Here is a 22454-nt window from a genome sequence, read left to right as displayed (position 1 = left end):
AAACAAAATCCAGCGCCATCACGCAGGCCGCGGCGTGCATGCACTGCCACCTGCTGGCGGCTCGCGCGACAGCGGGGCTCGCAGCACGGCCGGGGCGGGGCGCGCAGGCGGTGGGGCTTAGGTTCCGAACCCTCACTTCTTCCCCAAGGCCCATCACCTCACCTCCAAGAACCTCCGTTTCCTCATCTGTAAAACGGGGGGGATAATTCAGTGTTTTGTAGGAAGGAAGAAAACAGCCAGCTCAGGGCCAGGCGCAGGCAGGTGCTCTGCACCTGTTCACCGTTCTCTACTTTCTGAAAGCCCCAAGGGACGCAGAATCCCCAAGGCGAGGCCACTTCGTACAGGGGCCTCTAAAGCCACTTCCCTGAGTATGTCCCCTGGTGGCGGCAGCGCCCTGGCCGCTGGCAGCTCTGAGCGGCGAGCCCGCTGAGCGCCAGGCAGCCTGGACTGCTGCTGAGCTGCCATTTGTCTCCGCCCAACCCTCTCCCGCTGAAGTTTTTCCTGGAGAAATCTAATATGTTCAGTTTACCCTTTGATCCCATATAAATAAAGTTTTAAAACTTATTATCTGTAGTTGGTCAAAAAATCCCCCAAATCAACCAATTTTTAATAATGAAACTCAAGATGTATGGATTGGAAGATAGTGGGAAATTAAACTGCAAATTAAAAAGAGACATGTTTTAAAGACATATTTTAAAATAAAAAAGATTTTAAATGCAACCTAATTCAAATGTAAGATTATGTAGCATCTTCTATTTATTGACTAAAGTCTTGAAAAGTGGTCACTGGATATACACATTATAAAAATATGAACTAACGTACAATACCATTACAAAATACGCTTTAAAACGTCCAAAGATAATGTATTTTCATTTTGAAGAAAGCGTGATCATAAATTTTGTTTTCTTCCCCCAAACTGATCTTTGTGCTAAGAATCAACCGTCCCGTCCCATACAGTGTTTTCAACTCAGGAAAAGGCAAAGAAAAAGAAAAGAAAGAAAGAAAAAAGGAAGGATTTAGTCGTCAGAGTGCAACGAAGAAACCCCTCGGGTAACTGCTCAGGGGCGCCTGAAGTTCTCAGAGTGCTGAGAGCGGGAATGCAACCCCAGGAAGAAGAAATCCTACGACAGGATACTAACGGCCCAGAGGGGACTTCAGTCAAGACATCAGAGAGTGGCCTCGGGTTTCCAGCAGGCTGTCTTTGCCTCTGGCCTCTGAGAGGGTTAAGATGCAGGCGGCCTGGGAAACGCGGCCCCGGCTCCCAGGCGGCGCCCACCCTCGGCCCGGTCTCCCTCCCCGCGCAGACGCCCGCTCACCAGCCTGGGAAATGCGCGCTGCCGGGCTCCAGTGTGCCTGGATCTCCCAAGCACTGTCTGAGGTGCAAACAAAACAGATCCTCATCTGGTTAATGAGCGATGTAATCCACGGTATCCAATTCAAGGTCACTTGATGTTTGCAGCAGCACTTAGCAGAGCACTGTGTGCAGAAGGTTGCTTGCTCTGCCCTACCTGTCGATTTTAGTTCCGAAAGTTCTGCATCCCGCTTACCCCAGGAACCCTCTGCTCCTTAGCACCATGCGGCGCTCAGGGACCACACCACTGCCCAGAGCTACTGACAGAGCCGTGAGGGTCTGGGAAGATGGTGTTCTGGCTGGAGAGCCTCGGCGACATAGAGATACAGACTAAGTATGACTTCTGGACATCTCAGTGTGAGCAGAAGTGGCCTTCTGAGGGCCAGCGCCTACTGGCCGGGGGAAGGCATTCAGTCCCGAGGCTGTTCAGCACCAGGTCTGCATGGTGTCCACAGTGAGGACTGCTACTTGGAAACCGCTGGTGCGACCCCCAACCACCGTCACCAGGGATGCTGTTAAAATACACATGGAACTGACAGGAGGGAAGAGGTGAGACAACATATAAAAAACTGGCCAAGTGGTAATATGATTTGGTATAAAGATAACACTTTTTTCAAAATAAAAGGACAAGACCAGTTTATTCTCCGAGACAAACAATGCTACGGTTCTGAAGTTCACTGTGACTTCTAGCGGGGCAGTAACCATTGTGAATGGGGCCTTTGTCCTTGGCCTGGGGTTGTGGTGGCTGGGCCTGGACTGGTCTGACCCCAGCACGGAACCCCAGAAGTCTTTGGTGTTTTCTGATTTTATAAATGGGAATCTCCCAGTACCAGCTTGGACCACCAGTATCTACATATAAAGGCTTAAGAGTTTGGTTTGTACCCCCTGCACCGCCCCTTAGTTAACTTTACTTGAGCTGTTGCACTGAATTTTAGTTAGAAGTATGTTCACTTACGTTGTCTCCTTGGGCTGAACCACGACCTGTGCATTACAGGCAAGGTAATGGTTACTCAGAGCGGTCCAAAAACCTGTGACAGCCTGATTATAAAAACAGCCCCAACCCTTCCCCTCCCTATTTCTGCCCCCTCTGCAATATGACTCTGTGGCTTCTTCCATCACGGCCTTCTTGGCCAGCAGAATGCAGAGGGAGTGACGGCGTTCCAGTTCCAAGTCTCCTGGGGACCCTGCCAGTGCCCTCAGAACAAGGCCAGGCTAGCCTGCTGGCAGACAGTGACTTCCTAGCACAGAGCTCAATCGGCAGTTGTTTCGACCGAAGACCCAGAGGCAGGAGAGCGCTCAGCCAAGAGCAGGAGAGGTGCTCGCCAGCCTGAAGCTGACTGCAGCCAGGAGCAAGCCCACGGAGCCCAGCTCTGATCAGCAGATCCGCTCGGCCCTCCAACATGCTCCTAAGTGGGTGTGCACTGATGTGGTGGCTTGTTATTGCTCATCATCACTGTGGCAACAGATAACTGGTACAAGTTCACAAAGCAAGAGACTACAGGCTGGACCTCTGGGTCTGGGTCCACTACATTTAACCTCAGGTTTGCATTTATTAGGTGCTGCCTGTGATGGCAATATAATTTTAAAGGGCATATACCTTCTGTAGTTGCTTATAATTTCAAGGCAACTGTACAGTTTCCTTAAGAAACAGAGTGAGAAGGAACTTCTATATGTCTATGGATTTCAAGTATGCATTGCTCACGATCTCTCCACCACCAGTGTGGCTATGAGAGCCACTGGCGCCCTGCTGTGCCATTCGTGACTCAATACCCCCAACCAGTGTGTGGCTGGGCCATTAAAATATATTATTTCCACTTATTTTAATGGATCTTTGATGCATTATTCAAAGGCTTTATATATAATGAATAATCACCCATATTTTCATACCATATCTTTTTCTGTTTCATGAGAATTTCAAAGGGGATGGGATGTAAAATGTGGTTGTAATTACCCAAGGGTAGCTGTAAACACATTCATTTTTCTACGGATTTGTTGTGAAGAATGTTGGGAACAGTCAAGGTTAGGGTGACCTCTGGCTGAGCCGCGTGTGAGGTGTCTCTATAGATGTGCTGAGGAGGGTCAGAAGGAGGTGTTGCCCTCCTTGCTAAGTTGTCAGATGCCCTCCCCACCCCCGGACCCTGCCCCTCCTCTTGTTCCACACTGACATTCACTCTGTGAGTTACAGAAATACCTGTTAGTATTAAAAAAAAAAAAGGAAAGGCAAAGTTTCTGCTTCCTAATACTTGTCATTGTACAATGCACCGCTATTTCTTATTTTACTTTAGTGGACTGTGTTAACTTTCTTTGGCTAGGGGGTGTGGAATGCATGGGATGATAATTTGACTTTTTAGAAAACAGTGGTATTCATATAACAGGTGCGAATATTGCTGGTCCAACATATATCATTACACACACACACCCACAAAGGTACGATTAATGACTTTTATAACTACATTAGGGAAAAAACAGATGTTTAGCTGCTCATCCATCCGCTCACTTGACGGTCAGGCAGTCGCACTCGGCATACCGCCTGCAGCGGGGCTAGTGCTGAGTAACTCTGTCCCCTTCGGCCAGGGCACCATCTTTCCAGTTTGCTACAGTCCTACCTATGCCTTTTATCTGGGGTACCTCACTCACTTATGTTTCTCGCTGGCCCCTCAGGGCATTTATAGTTCACAACCCTGTATCAAATGGATGCACAGTAAGAACCGAACCAGGAATGGAAATCAGGTCTTCTAACAGGTACCAAATGCTTGGATCATCAAATCACAATGTACAAATAGAAATGCGGAATATAGAGAGCATTGGAAGAGAACTCAAAAAACACTTAGCACACACTCCCTATCTTATATACAAGGAAAGAAACACTTTTGCTGCCTGGATATTAACTAGTAAGTAAGGTGCTAACCAAGAAGAGTGACTGAGCAGGGAACTGCAGAAGAAAGGTCTCGGTGAACTGGGAATGGGGAAGCCAGCCCTTCAGCAGTTATGTGCCCAGGGAAGTCAAGGGTAGTTTCAAACTCTGTGACAAAGAGAACGAGGGGAAAGGGTGACCTCATGTCTCTTCACGTCCTGTCCTGACCCGACATCTTACAGGACTCGGGCATTCGGCCTCCTCAGCAGAAGCCGAGGAAGGTAGCCCCAAAGCTGGCTGGGGTGTGCATGGCCCTCTCTGGGTTTCCTTTGCCTTCATCCTGCATATATTCTCTTCCTGCTCTCTTTTCTAAGGTTAGTTCTGGACCCTTCCATCTGTACATGTTCACATGATGGCTGGGAGGCATCCAACACCTCATGGCCACAGCATCTTCTCACCACTGGGGAAACAAACAGAAAAAGGGAACTAACGTTCAACAGCTTCTTCCGGTGGAGCATCAGCCCCGCATCCTCACCGATTCTGAGAGCCACGCACCATCGCGCTCCTCAGACAGCTGCTGTTCTCATCCCACACCCGTGTCTGGCTCCTTCACGAACAACCACTTACACGTAATTGAATTTGGAATTATACGATCTTAATGTTGGAAAAAGGCATTTTCACCAGAAATATTTTCCAGTATGAACTGAAGACCAGGATGAGGCCTCTTCTAATACTGGAATAATGATGGAATAAAATGACCATCTCTCCTAGGCACCAAATGTGGTCTACTTTTACCTTAATTAAAGCCAATTTCTAAGCAATCTAGAAATTATCATTTTGATTATGATTATCACACACATGGTTCATCCAGAAGTCACCCTAACCTCAAACAACGATTAATGTAAGAGCTCTCATTTTGCAGCATCTACCATGTGCTAGACACGTTCTGTATATATATTACCTCTAACCTCAGTTACACACCAAGTAAGTACTGTGACCCCCTATCTTACATGTGAGAAAACTGGGGCTCAGAGGTTCAGTTATACAAGGTCATAATGCTGGCATTTTACTCTAGGAGAGTCTGTCTTGAGAGACCAGGGCACTTTACGAAAGAAAGAATAAATTCATAAATGGAAGAAAAAGAAGATGAAAAAAAGAAAGCAAAACAAAAACTGAAAACAATTCCAATGTCTAATGATGAGAGACTGATTATGTATATCATGGTGAAATATACAGCGGGCCATTATGCAGTACTACAAATACATACAACAGACTAACAGTTATGAATATGGGCAAATGTTCCTGATGAGTGAAAAAAAAAAACAGGCTCTAAAACACTAGGTATAGTATGATTCCAACTTTGTAAACAAAAATGTGGAAATACATGCACAGAAAAAATGGCAGGAAATATACCTAGATATTTTCTGGTGGAAGAAATTCAGTTGACTTTCTCTCTCTTGACTGCTTTCTTAGTTGCCATGTGTGGGCACTTAGCAGGAATTAAAAAAGGAAAAGGAGAGAAAATGGGGGATGACTAGTGCTTGTATGTTGGAAAAAAGGTGAGTAGGATTAAAGGTTTGACAGCTGGAAGGGGCTGCGCTGTCTGACTCAGATGGTGTCTACGCAGGACCAGGACTCACATGTGAGCCAGGCTGGATTTTGTTTCTGGCAGAGTGCTGGGGTGGGAGAGTCTCTTGGAGGGCAGCAAGAAACATTCTCTTATATGTGAACATCTCTGTGGATGGACTCTGATTCAACTGTCGCCATCCCTTTCTGGCCCAGTCTCAGTCCCTCCCAGGATCTACGGTACATTATGGACTCTGAAAGTAATTGAGAGACATTTACCTGTTGTATGTTTAAAGCCAGCCTGCCTATTTATTCTGCTCAGCCCAGAGTTTAAACTTGTATCTGCCTGACCTGCTGATGAGTTTCAGCTGCTGGAGCTGAAGAAATGCTTGGCCCTTCCAGACCTGTGACAATGTTCATGCGGCTGGGGAAAGACATGGCAGTTGGAGTCCGTGCCTGTGTGTTTTTGAGGGGTATGGCTGGATTCAGTGAAAATCCTAATTGCAAATTCTTTTAATGCTCTTGAACACTGAATCACTGCTTTCACCACTTTTTATATTCATGTTTAAAAAAATGTTGGGGCTGCCATTTAGGCTTGGTTCCATAGTAAGCTTTAGCTCAAAGACATTCTTTTTCATGATTTAATTTGTGGCCATTTGAATTCTAAGCAGTCATTAAAAAGAACGCAGTAGATCTGCTGAGTTGCATCGATTCTATGAAGCCTATTATTCACATTTTGCCAGTCGTTAAAGTCGTCTCTCAATCGTGGCCATCCAGGCAGCTGGTGGTGCGACTGCTCCGCTGAGCTGTAACTTTATCAGCCAACAAATCAGGTAAGGACACTGAGGAGGAGGTGGCCGCTGGGAGTGCACTGTTCATGCCTTCTGATAAGAACAACAAAGCTCCCACATCGAAACTTGCAGAAGAGGGAATGGTGGCTTGGAAGGTGATGCACTCCTGATGGCACAAAGGGAGACACTGGGGAAAAGCAAAGATTGACAGCTCCAATGCAGAGTGGGTAAAGGCGAGTTAGATTCTGAACGTAACAGTTTAGGACTATTTCACTTTTTCTTCTATTTTTGTATGCACAAAAGACACATATGATAAAAGTGTATAATCAAATAAGTCGAAAAGAATTCCTTCAATAACTAAAATAAAAAGTCTAAGTGTTAAGGAGGCATGTGTCAGCATTTAATTGACAATGGTTTTTCGAAATGTCTTCCGTGGGTTTTTACTGCACGAGATAAAAAACTTCACAAGATTGAACAAAAGGATTGTGTTAAACCTGTTGATGACACAGCTCACCCGCAGTCAGTGATGGTGTTTTCTAGTAGCGGCAAATGCTTCTGTAAACTCTCAAACAAGTCCAGTCTTCATATGAGCTGTGTGTCCAGGCAGATGTGTGGGAGCACTGGCCAAAGGGAGGGCAAAGCGCAGTAACAAAGTCATGATAACTTGTCAGAGATGATGCGCCAATGAAAAATCATTCCTAGAAGCTTTTAGTTAAACTTTCAGCTGCCCATTGGAGTCATTTCAAAACATAAAACGTAGCCCTGTGGCCTTGTCCTCCTGCTCCCACACTTCTGCAACAGCTCTGACAACTGAATTCTCATTGGTGATTTAAAAAGATTCGTAAGACAAGGTACAGCTGGCTATGCCTCTAGCAAGATGTCAAATTTTGCTTGCACAAAATTAATTGCACCTAATTAAACTGGGGTCATTGGCATTATTATAAAGCGAGGCTATTTATTAGACAAAGAAGATTTCACAAATACCAATTTGCTTTTCTTTCAGGCTTGTGAAAGAGAAGAATTGCTTACATAATTAAATTTGTTTTGCCATTTTAATCTTATGACTCCTCTAAAGAGCCACTTCAAATCTTGCTTCACTTTTAAAGTTGTATAATACTTTAGAATATAAGAGATAATCCTTGGAGGAGAGCATAAAAAAATGATAGGTTTTCTGTAGATTACCCAATGATTTTTCAAATAGTTTACAAATTCTTTTTTTATACTATCATTTGCAATGATACATACCTTAGAATTACTTATATGAAGGGATTTCTAATTATTAGTACAATTATGAGTACACAATAATTAGCAAATTATTAGTACACATGTATGAGATTAACATCAAGTTTAACAGATATGTTGTATATTATAAATAGGTTGCCATAGTATGCGCCTGTTAATCACTTCCAGAAAGATGCCACAGGAAGCAAATTCATTGCGCTGAACCAGGACAAGCTCTTTACTCACCCCTGCGGGATATATATGACCACTCTGCTATTCTTCCAGGAAATTATGCAAAAAGCATTACTGCTAGAGACAAAAGGATGATTCGCTTTCCTGGCAGAGTGATGCTGGTCTGACCTGTGACTCCGTAGCAGATTATATATACAGATCCCCAGTCCCTTGCATTCAGAGCTCCTGTGAACCCACTCTCTGTAGGGGCTCTCTAGGTCCCTGTGACCTGTCCAGCTGACCCAGCTCCCGGGGCTATGGCACCCCTCCCCCCCCACCACCAGCCAAACACAAAAGGAGGCGGTGGTATCTACTATTGGTCTTGTCTCAGCCATTCATCAATAAACCTATAAGAACAAGAAGAAATGAGTTTTGATCTGGGGATGTTGGAATGGTTGCGATAAGTCAACAGTAATCATTATTCAAACCAGCTGCTCAAAAGCTCTCTGGGGAATTTCTATTCTTCACAATATCCACGTGTTTGGAGAGAAGGGCATAGTCTGTTCTAGGTTACACCATCCCCATTGCATATTTTATGAAAAGGACTGTATCAGATTGTATTTACATGTAGGTAAATAAAATCTACCTTGGGGTAAGGTAAGAAGAGAGGTGAGAGTCAAATTTATTTTGTGATTACTCTGAGAAAAGCAGACTAGAGAAGGCAGAGAAAAGTTTTCTCCACAACAACAGGTCAGGTTGTAATGTTTGACAAATGAGAGATTTCCTCGATGTCCATTACCAATGACCTCTCTGACTGGTGTTCTCGTAGCAGCAGGCCGGTGTCCATTTCTTTAACAGCAGTAAGTTAAATAAGCTCAGAATCTGAAATATAGTGCTGATTAAGATTAATTTGGTCACGAAAAAAGTATTTCATGTAAAGTATTATACTAATAAGAAAAGGAATATTTTTTCCAAGAACAAGAGTAAACCTAATATTCCTTAGAAATCTTATTTCAAGAATAGGTAATTCATTTTTCTCATTTCAAGCTTTTAAAAGCTTTTTGCCAAAACATTTTTAAATAGAAAAAAATGACAAAGTTCATACAGTCTCAGTTTGAAAAGGCTGATTATGAATTAGCAAACTTTGACAAAAGAAAGGCACTTCCTCTATTTGCCACATTTCAGTATAAGTCAGATTTAATTAGCTGAGTTATGAAGCAATATCAAGAATTCTTTTGCTGCAATATCAGGCATGAAATGTCTTTATGGGATTATTGTAAGCCCAGCTTACATCTAACAGCCTGTCACTCTTAAAAAGTGCTTCAGGAGACATACCAATTAGAAGGACGGGGCTGAAACCCAGAGGACAACTGGGGGCTGACGCTCACGGCAGCAGCCCAAACACGTCTTCTCGGAAGACCCTCGGGCCACTTCGAAACTTCTCACACAACGCGTGTGCAGTTCATGTTTACAGGTAAATGCACATTCTTTAAAATACATAAACTGAATTCCATTATTTTGCCATAGATCCCACTTAGCTGGGTAGGCCCCGCCTTAAAGGCGCAGCACTTCCGACTCTATTGCTTGTCCACTTAATTTAAGCCCTCAGCCTCGTTTAAAATGAGTACTGAGCTCCTCAGAGTACGACACGCATGGAAGACTCGTTTCTGATTATTTAGCTAACTCGACACACGTGCTCTGGTGCACTTTGGAATGCCAACTGGTGGCCTGAAACTTCCAACGCCCCCTCAGCACTTTTTGTAGGGTAGAGGGAAGGTACTTCCAGCTCAATGAAAAATTTCAGGGATGGTGAGACGTTCAAAAAAAGTTAATTCTAATAGGGATGGGGAATACGGGTTACAGAGTTGCAACTAAACGTTTCCTAAGGCTGTTCTCCTACATTATTATTGATGAGGGGGAATGACAGTCAGTCTTTGATGGGATAAATTAAAGTTTACAGGGATAAAGTGATATTTTGTAAAAACATTAAGTCTCACTATTAACCATCATCCTAAGGGGGATCCAGAAAGTCATCTCGTTCTCACAGGGGATGATCTCATCCCAGAATGTGGAGATGGAAACATCTGAAAGAACAGGATATAAATAGCCTTCCTTATGGCAAGTCAACAAGTGCAGCTTGTTATGAGCTACTGTGAAATACCTACGTGTTGAGCAGCTGTGTCTCCAAAGGGGTAGATGACTCAGTGATTTTCAAATTCTGCTCTGCCAGAAGAGTTTCAAGTGGGCTTTGGGAGCTGGCCAGAGAAGGATGGAGAGGGGCACCGGAGGGAAATGACAGAGGCGGAATGTTCTGGACAGGGGCACCCCAGTCTCTATCCTTCAGTCTTTCTGAACCAGAGAAAGACGACTTTGTCTTACATACAGGGTTTCTGCACAGGATTTTATTTGAGAAGATATTTCTGCTATTAAACATAATGAAAACTTTCAGGAGACTTCTAGTTAAAGACGGCATATTGAACACAGGTATTTATCTACTCTCTCTTCTGAAATCCTACTAAAACAATATAAAAGGAAGAAAGAAGGTATAAATCTACATGGACAAAGAAAATGGAAAGGGACATAATGGCACACAAAAAAGCGTGAACAAATGTTGGAAGATAAAATGCAGATGGAGGAGAGGCATCTGACCCTGCCTCACTTTGCCAGGTGCCGCAGCAGGGCTGGCGGACGGAGCACACACTTCATGCAGGAGCCTGCAGTCCGCAGGTGCCTCTGAAGGAAGGGCGGCGGGGTAAGGCTGCATACAGAAAGATGGACTGCACACCTGAAAGGACTGTCCAGACCCTCTGACTTGCCCTGGCCACCTGTGGCCTGGCAGAATGAGCAAGTTTACCGCGTTGAGGGGTTGAATCAGAGGCGCGCCGGACTGGGGCATACTCAGGCACCACTGAGGGGCAATGAAGTATCTTACTGAAATCAAGGGAATTAAGCAAAGTCCTACACGGTGACCTTCAACTAACCCCCGCTAGAGTCTAAGAGACTGGCAGCGAGGCTTAAAGCTGCTGAGGACGAAACTGGAGAGCTCTGCTTGTGGCAACTCACAGTCCAAAAGAAAGAGCTTTAGACACTTTTCACTGGATGTGCCCTAATAAAACCGTTGTGTTTTTATTTGACCATTCTAAAATGAAGTTCACCGTTCATCAATTCAACAACTATCTGGTGACTATCTATTAGGCACTATTTTAGTCACAGTCATGGTGGTGAACAGAACAGACAAAGACCTGCTCTCCTGGAGTTCATATTTTGGTGCTAAAGAAAGACTGGATTAAAAAATATATAATACAATGTCAGGTAGTGATAAGGACCACAAAGAAAAACAAATCGGGGTAAGAGGAGGGAGAGTGGCAGGTGTGCTGGGTGTTTCCTTTCTAACTGGTGGTCAGGGAAGGTCTCTGTAGGAGACAATGTACATCACTGAGCCCAGCCTTAGAGTTTACAAATAGCTTTTAGGGTTTCACACTTGATTATTAATGGACAGAAATCAAAACGAACAAAAAAAATACACAGAAAAAAACATGGACAATGTAGAGATCAGAAGAAAACATTTAAAACAATTCAAAAGTAAACCCTCAGTGAAATGAGAAAGCATCATGCCTAAAATTTTGAATACAAACAAAATGGACAAATTCTTAGAAAAATACAACTCATCAGAACTGACTCAAGAAGAAATAAAATGTGTGTACAATCTCACAGCCATTTAAGAAATGGAAGCAGTTAAAGCAAACACACAAAGTAAACACCAGGCTCCAATAATTATTCCAATATTATGCAGACTTTTCTCAGACAATATGGAAGAGGGAATGGTAGCCAATTCATTTTTAAGCCAGCATAACCCTGATACTAAAGCCAGAGAAAAACATCACAAGAAAAGCATACAACAGACCCACGTCAGTCATGAATATCGATGTAAAAATTCTAAACAAAGTAACATAAATAAAATCCAATAGTGTCTGAAAAAGAAAATAATACCCCCAACCAATTTTGCTTTATACGAGGTATGCAAGGATTGCTCAATATTTCAAAAATCTGTAAATGTAATTCTTTAATTCATTAACAGATTAATACAGCAAATCATATAATCATCTCAACAGAAGCAGAAAAAGCATATGATAAAGTTAAATACCCATTTATCATAAAAATTCTTTGTAAATTATGGATAAGGGAACATCATTAATCTCAAAGAGAAACATTAAAGAAAAAATTAACATCATCTTAAATGGGGAAATATAAGAAGCATTCCATTTAACATGAGAAATAAGTTAAAGATTCCAACTACTACCATTTTTAATCCTCAGTATATCAGGGTACCTACCCAGTGCAATAAAACAAAGAAGACAGAGGCATGAGGATTGGAAAGGAATAAATAAAATTGATATTTTTTGGATGATATTGTTTAAAAATCCCAAAGAATCGACAGACTTTATTAGAAATAATAGGATAGTAGAGAAATAATAGGTACAAGAGTAGCAAGGTGGCCGGACATAAGACAAGTATACAAAGTAGGCTGCATTTCTGTTCACCAGCAGCAAACGATGAGAGAGCACTACCAAAGAGAATGTAATATCAGAATATCAAATATCTAGAAATAAATATAACAGAAAGTATACAGTATCTTTAAATGGAAACTTATAAACCTCTGATAGGAAATATAAGATCTAAATAAAGGAGAGACAGGCCCTGTTTACTGATAGATCTGATATTGTGAAAATGTTAATTCTCCCCTAAACTGATCTATAGATTCAATGCAGTTCAATGCAATTCAAAATCCCGAGAGAGTATTCTGCTGAGCATGATTTGATGATTTAAAATTTGTATGGAAGAACGAAAAAGCAAGAAAAGGCAGTACACTCTGACAAAAAGAACAAACAGGAGGCTTGCCTGTCCAGGTGTCAGCATTTATTTTGAAGTTATAGTAATTAAGACCATATGATGTTGGTTCAGGGGATAGAAACACTAACCAATGAAAAGAACGTATTCCCATTAATGTATAGTATGTACAGAAGTGGTCTGCCAGATCACTGAGTAAAAGAGGGATCGTTTAACCAATATGATGGAAAAATGGTTATGTGGGGGCCGGCCCCGTGACCGAGTGGTTAAGTTCACGCGCTCTGCTTCAGCAGCCTGGGGTTCGCCAGTTCAGAGCCTACGCACTGCTCATCAAGCCAGGCTGTGGCAGCATCCCACACGGAAGAGCTAGAATGACTTGCAACTGGGATATACAGCTATCCACTGGGGCTTTGGGGAGGAAAAAAGGGGAAGATTGGCAACAAATGTTAGCTCAGGGCCAATCTTCCTCACCAAGAAAAAAAAAAGGCAAGAAAAAAATGGTCATGCATAGGGAAAAAGATGAAATCAGACTTCTCCTCCATACCCTAATCAAGAAAACAAATCTTGATTGATTATAGACTTTAAAAAAATCCAACACTTTCAATTCTTGGTAGGAAATCTAGGTTACTATCTTTTGGAACTTGGCTTCAAAGATTTTTTTATATAAGACACAGAAAGCACTGACTATAAAAGAAAAGTCAGCTAAAAATCCCTATACTAAAATTAAGAACCTGTCATCATAAAAGACACATTGAGGAAGAGAAAAGACAAGTTACAACCTGGGAGAAGATATTTGCAATACATCCGACATACTAAGGATTAGTACCATGACCAGAGAACTCCAATAAGTCAATTAACAAAAAGCAGAATCTAACAGTAATCTGGACATAAGACCCAAACAGACATTTCATAGAAGGGAAAACAAAGACAGCTAATAACCACAATGAAAAAACCACTTAATACCTATTCAATTAACAAAAACGTAAAAGAAATTGGCAATACCAAGTGTTAGAAAGGCTATGGATCCACAGGATCTCTGAAACTCTGGTAACTTGCTGCAATCATTTTGGAAAACAGTTTGGCATTATGTTCTAAATGTGAACATTCATGTTTTTTCCTAGTAATTCCACTCCTAGGTATACACCAAAGAGAAACTCTTGCACATGGAGAGCAGACATGCACAAGAATGTCTACAATTAGAAGCAGCAGTGTTTACCAGAGCAAAAGCTTTGGAACCACCCAGCGCCCGTTGCCAGAAGAGCGGCCGAGTGAGCTGGGACGCATCCACACAGTGGACAGCGGGCAGCACACACGGCCGGAGACTGGCCAAGGGGAAAATGAGGCCATTTTAATTTCAGGACAAACAATGAAATTTCCGAAGTAATCATAGTTTACTACACGGTTCAGTGTGAATAATATAAGATTTTAATAATGCAAACGTGGAGCAGGTATTTGACCCCAAACTGTGAAATAATTATAAAGGGAGAATGGAGGGGCGGACGGAATAAATAGATACATCTGGGAAGGCTATAAAAAGAGTTAAATCCCAATTTTCTATAGTTGGTCATCAACAGATAGTTATTTAAAAGTAAAAGCTAAGAAGATCAGCATTTTACTTAGAGATATGTAGGTAAACACCAGAAGGGACTGCTTTTATTTTGTGTTGTCATTATACACCTTGTAGTTATTATTAATTCTAGCTTACTTTCAAAGCCATATATACATACACATACATATCTATATCTATATATATAAATAAACTTTGATTTTCAAACAAAACTCCCCATTCAGACCAGACAGATATGATGCTGCTGAGCAGAGATGGGGTTTCTAAGAGAAAACTTTTTGGTGCTTTGGGGATGAGAGCAGTAGCAGAGATCTGTAAGACTCTACAGTCCAATCCCCTTATTTTTACAAAAATGAGAAAACTGAGGCATGGTAAAACTAAGTAAACTGCTCAAGTCTCAAAATCAGAAGCTGACGGGGACGAATCCTCAGGCCTCCAGGTCGCTAGGCCAGAGCTCGCCTGCCACATCCCACTGGGAGGGGAAGGGCTGCTCCTACAGCTGAGGGATATGGGACGGATATGGGAGGAGAGCAAGGGCACCTGCGAGGCTGCGCTGGCACCCAGAGTGGAAGGCATGCTTTAACACGGCGCGGCCAGACTACTGCCCCTGCCTTGAGGGACGAGCCCACCTGCAGTGACTCCTAAATATGCATATATGTGAGCATGTGTGTGCTGATTTTTGCTGATTTAGATGAATCTCTAAGGATCAGACTGAAGTACAAGGCTTACTGAAAGCTGGATAGATATAAATAGATATTAAAGCGTCTAATTCCAGGCTTCCCATGAAGGAGAGAGTGGAAATCTGTTGGTTGAATGAATGCATGAATGCTATCAGGTGTGTCCCATACCTGGCTCAACGTGGTAAACATCCCTAGTCTTTACACAGGAAACACGTGCTGTCAGCGGGAAGGAAGACAACAGACGTCCTGAGAAGGACAGACATTCGGGGAGGGATGAAGAGAGCACTGACGGGTCTTCAGTTCCTCCCATCTTCCTTAAAACAATGTTCTACGTGCTTTAATCACTCGCAACACCTGTACCCATATGAGTTAACGCTGCAGACTGTGTACACCCTCGTTAATCAAAGTGCGACCCGTGGACTGGCAGCATGGGCGTCAGCTGGGAGCTTGTCAGAAATGCAGAATCTTCAGTCCCACCTACTGAATCAGAATCAGCATTTTAACAAAATCCCCAGGTGATTCATATGGAGGTTAAGGCGCTCTGTTTTACAACCTTGTTTTTCAGGTAAATTATATTTTAATTGGAATTAGAAGCTATGCAAACGACCGACAATATCCTGAAATAAATTAAGATAAAGAAACATCACCTGGAGGATGGGTTAAGCACTATGACAGACACTGAAAGAGCAAAGTGGGACTTGTATTTCTTAGTGATGGATGTTTACTGCAGGCATGTCTACCAGGGTGACGCTGGATGCTTTGGGACTGCTTAATGGGAAAGCTGGTGTCTGCACACTTCTCTAAGCATCAGCTGGCTTAAAAGTGTGCCTCGATCCCCCATCACATGCAAGGTCAGAACTGTATCTAGAAAAAAATGAAATATGGAAATCTGACCTTAAGTGGCTGGGCAAATGGGCCAGAAACTAAAAACCAAAAAACAAACCCAACAAACAGGTGGGGAGGGGTCTGTCTAGAACCCACATAAAGGTGGTGGTATTATGGGGGAAAAAAAATCCGGGGATTTAAAGGATATCTTTTATTAAACATAGTCAGATGACAAAACCAATTAGGAACATACCAGGAAATCAACTGAATGCGCACTCACCGAGAGGAGAGGCTGGGCTTCCCGCTCCTGCTGCAGCTGGTGTAAAGCCCGGGCCCGTCGTCAAAGAAGCTGCCGAGGGCCAGCTTCTGTCGGATCGATTCTCGCTCATTTTTCTGTGCCTAAAATTTCAGGAAAATAAAAAAATGCTGATGAGCGGGCTGCTGCATCAGAACCACAGGCAGGCTAACCGCTAAGGTTCTTAGAATTGTAACATTAGAGGAAAATAAACAGGCCACAGCACAAGAGCATGTGCATTATTAAGAGCTGAAGCTAAACCGCCCTCTGGGTTCCACCTCCGCAGGCACCTGCAACCCTTCAGAGCCTCTGTGATCCCCGGGGCTGGGAAATCAGCATCACGGGACCCAGCGAGCTGCACCAGCACAGACCCAGGCTACGTGGTGCTGTTCCCTCTCTTCTTTTCCCTGCTGGATATGACAAAGTCAGTAGTGGAGGGTGAGCGCTTTGTTCTAAATCAAATTGCTTTTATCCCATATGTGGCCTTTCCCTGGATCTTGTCTTCTCTCTTCCTTACATTGTCCCTTCAGCCCACTTACTCTATGGCAAGAACATTAATTCATTCAACCAACAGGCACCAAGCCTCTGAGAGATGGCTGGTGTCACACTACTGTGCTGGAGCCCAGCCGAGGATGAGCGGACCCAGGCCCTGCCTCCATCTAGCTTACGGTCTTTTTTCTTCTTGAAGATTGGCCCTGAGCTAACATCTGTTGCCAATCTTCCTTTTTTCTTCTTCTTCTCCCCAAAGCCCCCCAGTACATAGCTGTATGTTCTAATTGTAAGTCCTTCTGGTTGAGCTATGCCACCTCAGCATGGCCTGACAAGCGATGCTAGGTCCGCATCCAGGATCTGACCGGGCGAAACCCTGGGCCGCTGAAGTGGAGCGCACGAACTTAACCACTCGGCCTCGGGGCCGGCCCCATAGCTTACAGTCTTGATGGGGAATATTATTTCTGTTCAAGAGTTATCCTGATCTCACCAGGTTTAGAATGTGAGAAACCCTAACATTGTGTCTGGAATAACTGGAGAACTCTCACCCATGTGTTTCATATTTTGAAAGGACATCAGGTGGGTGTGCAGAGGACAAGGATGTGGTAAGCTACACGGCTGTGAGAATTTGGATATGTTTACAACACTTGGCTTCCCATAAAAGTCTCATAAAAACTCACCACGCTGAACTTTTAAACGCGTTACACAACAGGAGAGAAGATTATAAATGTTTCCTTAGTTAAAAATAAAACAACTCCAAAAGCAAACATACTGGGTTAGAAATCCTGGGTGAGAATTAGATTTTGGCGTTCTGTTTTGTGGGATGACGAAGGTTGCCAGAAGCACCATTTTATGTTCTGAGCAGGGGCAGAAGGCCAGGCGAGCAAATTATACTATACAAGTCAGCTCACAAGATTGGATGTGCCTACGGAAGCCATCACGGCCCCTGGACTCTCCCGGTAGGAGGTTCTGGAGCCACATCTGCTGCCACCAGTTCCCAGAAGTTACACGTGAAAGCCCTGAGCCATCCTCTGAGCATCACTGCGTCACAGTGATGAAATGCACCACCTGGAGGAAGAGCAGGCTGACACGGGGCTTCCTTTCCCCGAGGGGAAGGGCGGGAGACTGCAGGCGGAGGCTGCCCTGTCGCACACGGTAGTCACCAGTCACATGTGACTATTTACACTTGAATTAAAAATTAATTAAAATTAAAAATCCAGTTCCTCAGCTAGACTAGCTGCATTTCAAGAGCTCCACAGCCACAGGTGGCTAGTGGATACCATATTGGACAGTGCAGAAAATACGACAGCACAGTTCTGCAAAGACAGTGGTTCCCAATTGCCAGCTTCAACAGGCTGCATCAGAATTTCCTGGAGAGTCTTTAAAATACACATTCCCACTGCTTCTCAGGCTTTTGGCTGAGATCAAGTGTAAAATACACATCCCCAGGCTCCAGCACCAGATATTTAGTTTCAATAGGATTGAGAACTCTATTCTCCTTTTCTCTAACATTTTTTAATCCTTGGACACCATAAGCATTTTTCAACCCCCACACTTAGTGATTATATCTGTCTATACAGATATTCCTCCATGGTGGCATGTACCAGTGGAATTGCGTCATATCACGAGCTATAAGAGTGTGTGTGCGCGCACGTGTGCGACGCAGCCACAAAGTGAGAGACTGCTTTTATACAGTTGCAGATGTATGCTGGTTTCACACTGTTTTCTGGGCTAGCACAGCACGGAGTCCGGAGGGAGTGCCCATAAGGTTGTAAAGGGAAGAATGCTTTTAATTTCACCAAAAACTGGGAACTGTGCTGCTGGGAGCCTTAGTTAAGACAATCCCCCCCCCCCCCCCCCCCACCTTCCAAATATGCAGGGCTGGTACTTGTGATTGTCCTGCCCAAACAGAACCATATCCCTTGACGTCTTTAAAACAAATTCATTTCAAAATCTCAAAATCTGCTATGCAGGTTTAGTGTAGTGAGTGAGCCTATTTCTCAATCCATCTAACAGACAAAAGAGACTCTCACCCAACCTCCTCTGCTCAGAAAACTCAGGTGGAGTTGAACGTCCAAATGCACAGTCAGCAGGTGACAAGGCGAGTGCTGAGGACCGCCGTGCAACAACACGCTGGTGTCCCACAGTAGCCTGGGTCTGGAGAGGCTTTATTTAAAGAAAACACCTACCACAAATGTGGGCTGTGAGCATGCCCTTGATTCCACGTCGCTCTCTCCTGATTTACCGGGTCCGGCAGAGCCACAGATATGGGGGAAGGCCTTAAAAATATCTCTGTTTACATTAACTACAATCTTTATACCCCAATACATTAACAGCTCAAGGAGGGCTGTTTTATAACACACGATCTTCTTCCCGTCTCTGTCTCTTTCTGGATCCCACTGAACAAATCAAGACAAGCATAAAGAATATAAATGCCACCCCAAATCCCACCACTTAGACACAGATCATTGGTAACATTTTGGTATTTTTGGTGTATTTCTTTCTAGTTTTAAAACCTTATGTATTTGTTCCCTTTTTATAAAACTGAGATCATTCTGTTTATTATATTTTGAGAACTTCCCTCACATCATTTAACATTCCTTAAAAACACAATTTTTAATGGCTGCCTATTATTCTATCCTATGGAGTTACCTTCTATTGTTAGCCTTTTGGGTTGTATCCAATTAAAAAACCCTAGAGGTTAGCATTTTTACATAACCCCTGCCCACCTGTCTGATGAATCTCCTCAGGGTAAGTTCTTGGAAGCGGAATCACGAGATCAGTGGAGTGTGAATGTTTGTGGGTGCTCTTGACACATTTTGTCACATTGCTCCAGAGAAAACCTGTTCCAGTTTACATGCCCCCCAGCCACGTCACAGAGTGCAGCTCTCACTATATCCTGGATAACACTGAGTATTTTCACTTAAAAAAAATGCTGTTGTTTTCCATTTAACAGTCAAAAAGTGGTATTCTTAATTTCTTTGATTACCAGTGAGATCAAATATTTAAATGTTTTTTAGTTACTGTACTTGCTTTTCTCTGAATTACTCCTAGCTTTGCTTATTTTTCTATAAGGGTCTGAGAGTTCTGAAAATTTTCTATTAAGGGTACTTAGTCCTTTTGAGTTTTAAAGCTAAGTGTTCTGTCCGTAAGTCAATAGCTTGCGTCTTCTGTCTTGTCCTTAATGGCTGTGTGCTCGGAAAGCCCTTCCCAGTCCACAGGTAAAGAGCCTTGCTTGATACGGGGGACTAGAGGAGAGAGCTATGTGAGCTCCTCAGCAGCAGTACCTGGCCCATGGTGACGGAAATCCGCCACAATCGGTAGCTATTATGATTAACCCTCCAACAATTCCTGCTTTTTTTTTTTAAAGTTTTATTTTTTTCCTTTTTCTCCCCAAAGCCCCCTGGTACATAGTTGTATATTCTTAGTTGTGGGTCCTTCTAGTTGTGGCATGTGGGACGCTGCCTCAGCGTGGCTGGATGACTGGTACCATGTGTGCGCCCAGGATTCGAACCGACGAAACACTGGGCCGCCTGCAGCGGAGCGTGCGAACTTAACCACTCGGCCACGGCACCGGCCCCCAATTCCTGCTTTGAAATGAGGAAGCAGAGCGGGATGGAAGGGTGCCCTGCTGTTAGAGAGAAGAGCCAGGACTCAGGTCTGTCTTTCTGCTCTTCCACACTGACCAGTGAGCTGCCTAGGGAAATAATGGTGGACGCCATGTTTGGGACATAATTTGAGACTTAAAGAGTGATGGATCTTCTTCCCTGACATGGAAGTGACGCATTCTCAGAAAAGGGGAAAACACTTGACTGCACAGCACACATTCCAAGGCCCAATCAGAACAAAAAATATTACAAGGCCAATAGCTTCTCCTCCGAGCTGCTCTCCTTGACACCACTGCACAGTCTTCCTTTTGGAACAAATGCGATTCCTAACGTCCCAAGTAACGATGATTCAACTGACTAGTAAAATAGTTTTTCTCTCAAAACTCAACAACTGGAACCTAATTTCCTTTTGGTGGCTCTCATGTGTAAGAGTGTGTGTGCGTGTGCAGTTTCAAAGTTCTTGTGTTCTCTAAGGAATTACCCCAGCAGGGCGATTCTGTCTTCCAGCTGCCCGCAGCCCAGACGCCCCGGGGAGGAACGGGAAAGGGAGAGGCTGACCAACCACTGCACCGTCTGGCTGCTTATGGCACGCAGAGCCCCATCCACTCCTAAAGGGCCTTGGGAAAGACCCTCAGAAAACATCTAAAATGGTCACGGCTAGCCAAAAGCAGGAGGACAGCTGAGGGACAGTGCTCACCACTCAAGACAGAGAAGCCAGCAGGACAGATGAGCGTCAATGCTGCTTAGAAACTCGCCACTGTCCCCGCCCGACGCCGAACTCCCTGCCACCTCCCTTCGTGCCCGGGCGGATGAGGCTCGCTGTGGCTTCCAAGGGCGCCGTGCGAGGTGCCATCTCAGGACACAGACCGCTGAGCTCTCTCAGACCCCACCGCGACCGCAGCCTGGCCCACTGCGCCGCTGAGCTCTCTCAAACCCCACCGCGACCATGGCCTGGCCCACCGCGCCGCTGTTCTGCTGCAGTTCCGGAAACTTAACAAGAACAGGGCGCTTGGAAAAAGAAATAAGAAGCCGAATGTTTTGCTTGGGGAGATATTATCCATCTCCAAACCGAGTACCTCCCCAAGTCCTTTCCAGACTTTTTTCGGGCTGTGACGTGTATCCATCCCTGCACACTGATTACACTCCTGAGCCCCCTCCTCAGGTACTGCCTTCATCCCTCCTGCTCAGCTCACCTTGCTAGCAGCACTGTGGTGTGTCTGGTCTCTGAAGCAGGCGCCCTCTAGTCTTTCACATGCTGATCTGCACATAAATTTATAAGCAGAAGATTGGGTATCTTCTGCATTTCTCAAATTTACTTAATTAAACTATTTTTTTATTGAGGCCATAATAGTTTATAACATTGTGAAATTTCAGTTGTACATAATTATTTGTCAGTCATCATATAAGTGTGCCCCTTCACCCCCTGTGCCTGCCCCCCAACCCCCTTCCCCTCTGGTAACCACTAATCTGTTCTCTTTGTCCATGTGTTTGTTTATCTTCCACACATGAGTGAAATCATGCGGTGTTTGTCTTTCTCAGTCAGGCTTATCTCACTTAACATAATACCCTCAAGGTCCATCCATGTTGTTGTGAATGGGACAACTTTGTCTTTTTTATGGCTGAGTAGCATTCCATTGTGTATATGTACCATATCTTCTTTATCCAGTTATCAGTCGATGGGCACTTAGGTTGCTTCCATGTCTTGGCTATTGTGAATAATGCTGCAGTGAACATAGGCATGCATAAGTGTCTTTGAATTGTTGATTTCAAGTTCTTTGGATAAATACCCTGTAGTGGGATAGTTGGGTCATATAGTATTTCTATTTTTAGTTTTTTGAGGCATCTCCAGACTGTTTTCCATAGTGGCTGCACCAGTTTGCATTCCCACCAGCAGTGTTTGAGGGTTCCCTTTTCTCCACATCCTTTCCAACGTTTGCTATTTTTTGGTCTAGGTAATTATAGCCATTCTAAGAACTGTAAGGTGATATCTAAGTGTAGTTTTGATTTGCATTTCCCTGATGATTAGTGATGTTGAACATCTTTTCATGTGCCTGTTGCCCATCTGTGTATCTTCTTTGGAAAAATGTCTGTTCATATCCTCTGCTCATTTTTTGATCAGATTGTTTTTTTGTTTTTGAGTTGTATGAGTTCTTTATATATTTTGGAGATTAACCCCTTGTCAGAAATA

The 22454-nt window shown here is 43.8% G+C and overlaps 1 protein-coding gene across 4 annotated transcripts in view; it reads right to left on the bottom strand.

The window, feature by feature from the left end:
- SCHIP1 (schwannomin interacting protein 1) overlaps nt 1-22454 on the bottom strand; it is a 119086-nt gene that overhangs the window by 10573 nt on the left and 86059 nt on the right. For all 4 annotated transcript variants that reach the window (XM_046658386.1, XM_046658387.1, XM_046658385.1 and 1 more), the window contains exon 3: nt 16155-16273. In XM_046658386.1, coding sequence (XP_046514342.1) covers nt 16155-16273 — 119 coding nt within the window. The remainder of the gene's footprint in view (nt 1-16154; nt 16274-22454) is intronic.

The sequence above is a fragment of the Equus quagga genome, chromosome 4 (genome assembly GCF_021613505.1).
Source record: "Equus quagga isolate Etosha38 chromosome 4, UCLA_HA_Equagga_1.0, whole genome shotgun sequence".
In the NCBI taxonomy this organism is placed as follows: Eukaryota; Metazoa; Chordata; class Mammalia; order Perissodactyla; family Equidae; genus Equus; species Equus quagga.
Note: the sequence above shows the minus strand (reverse complement) of the source record. Positions and strands in the feature narration are given on the sequence as shown.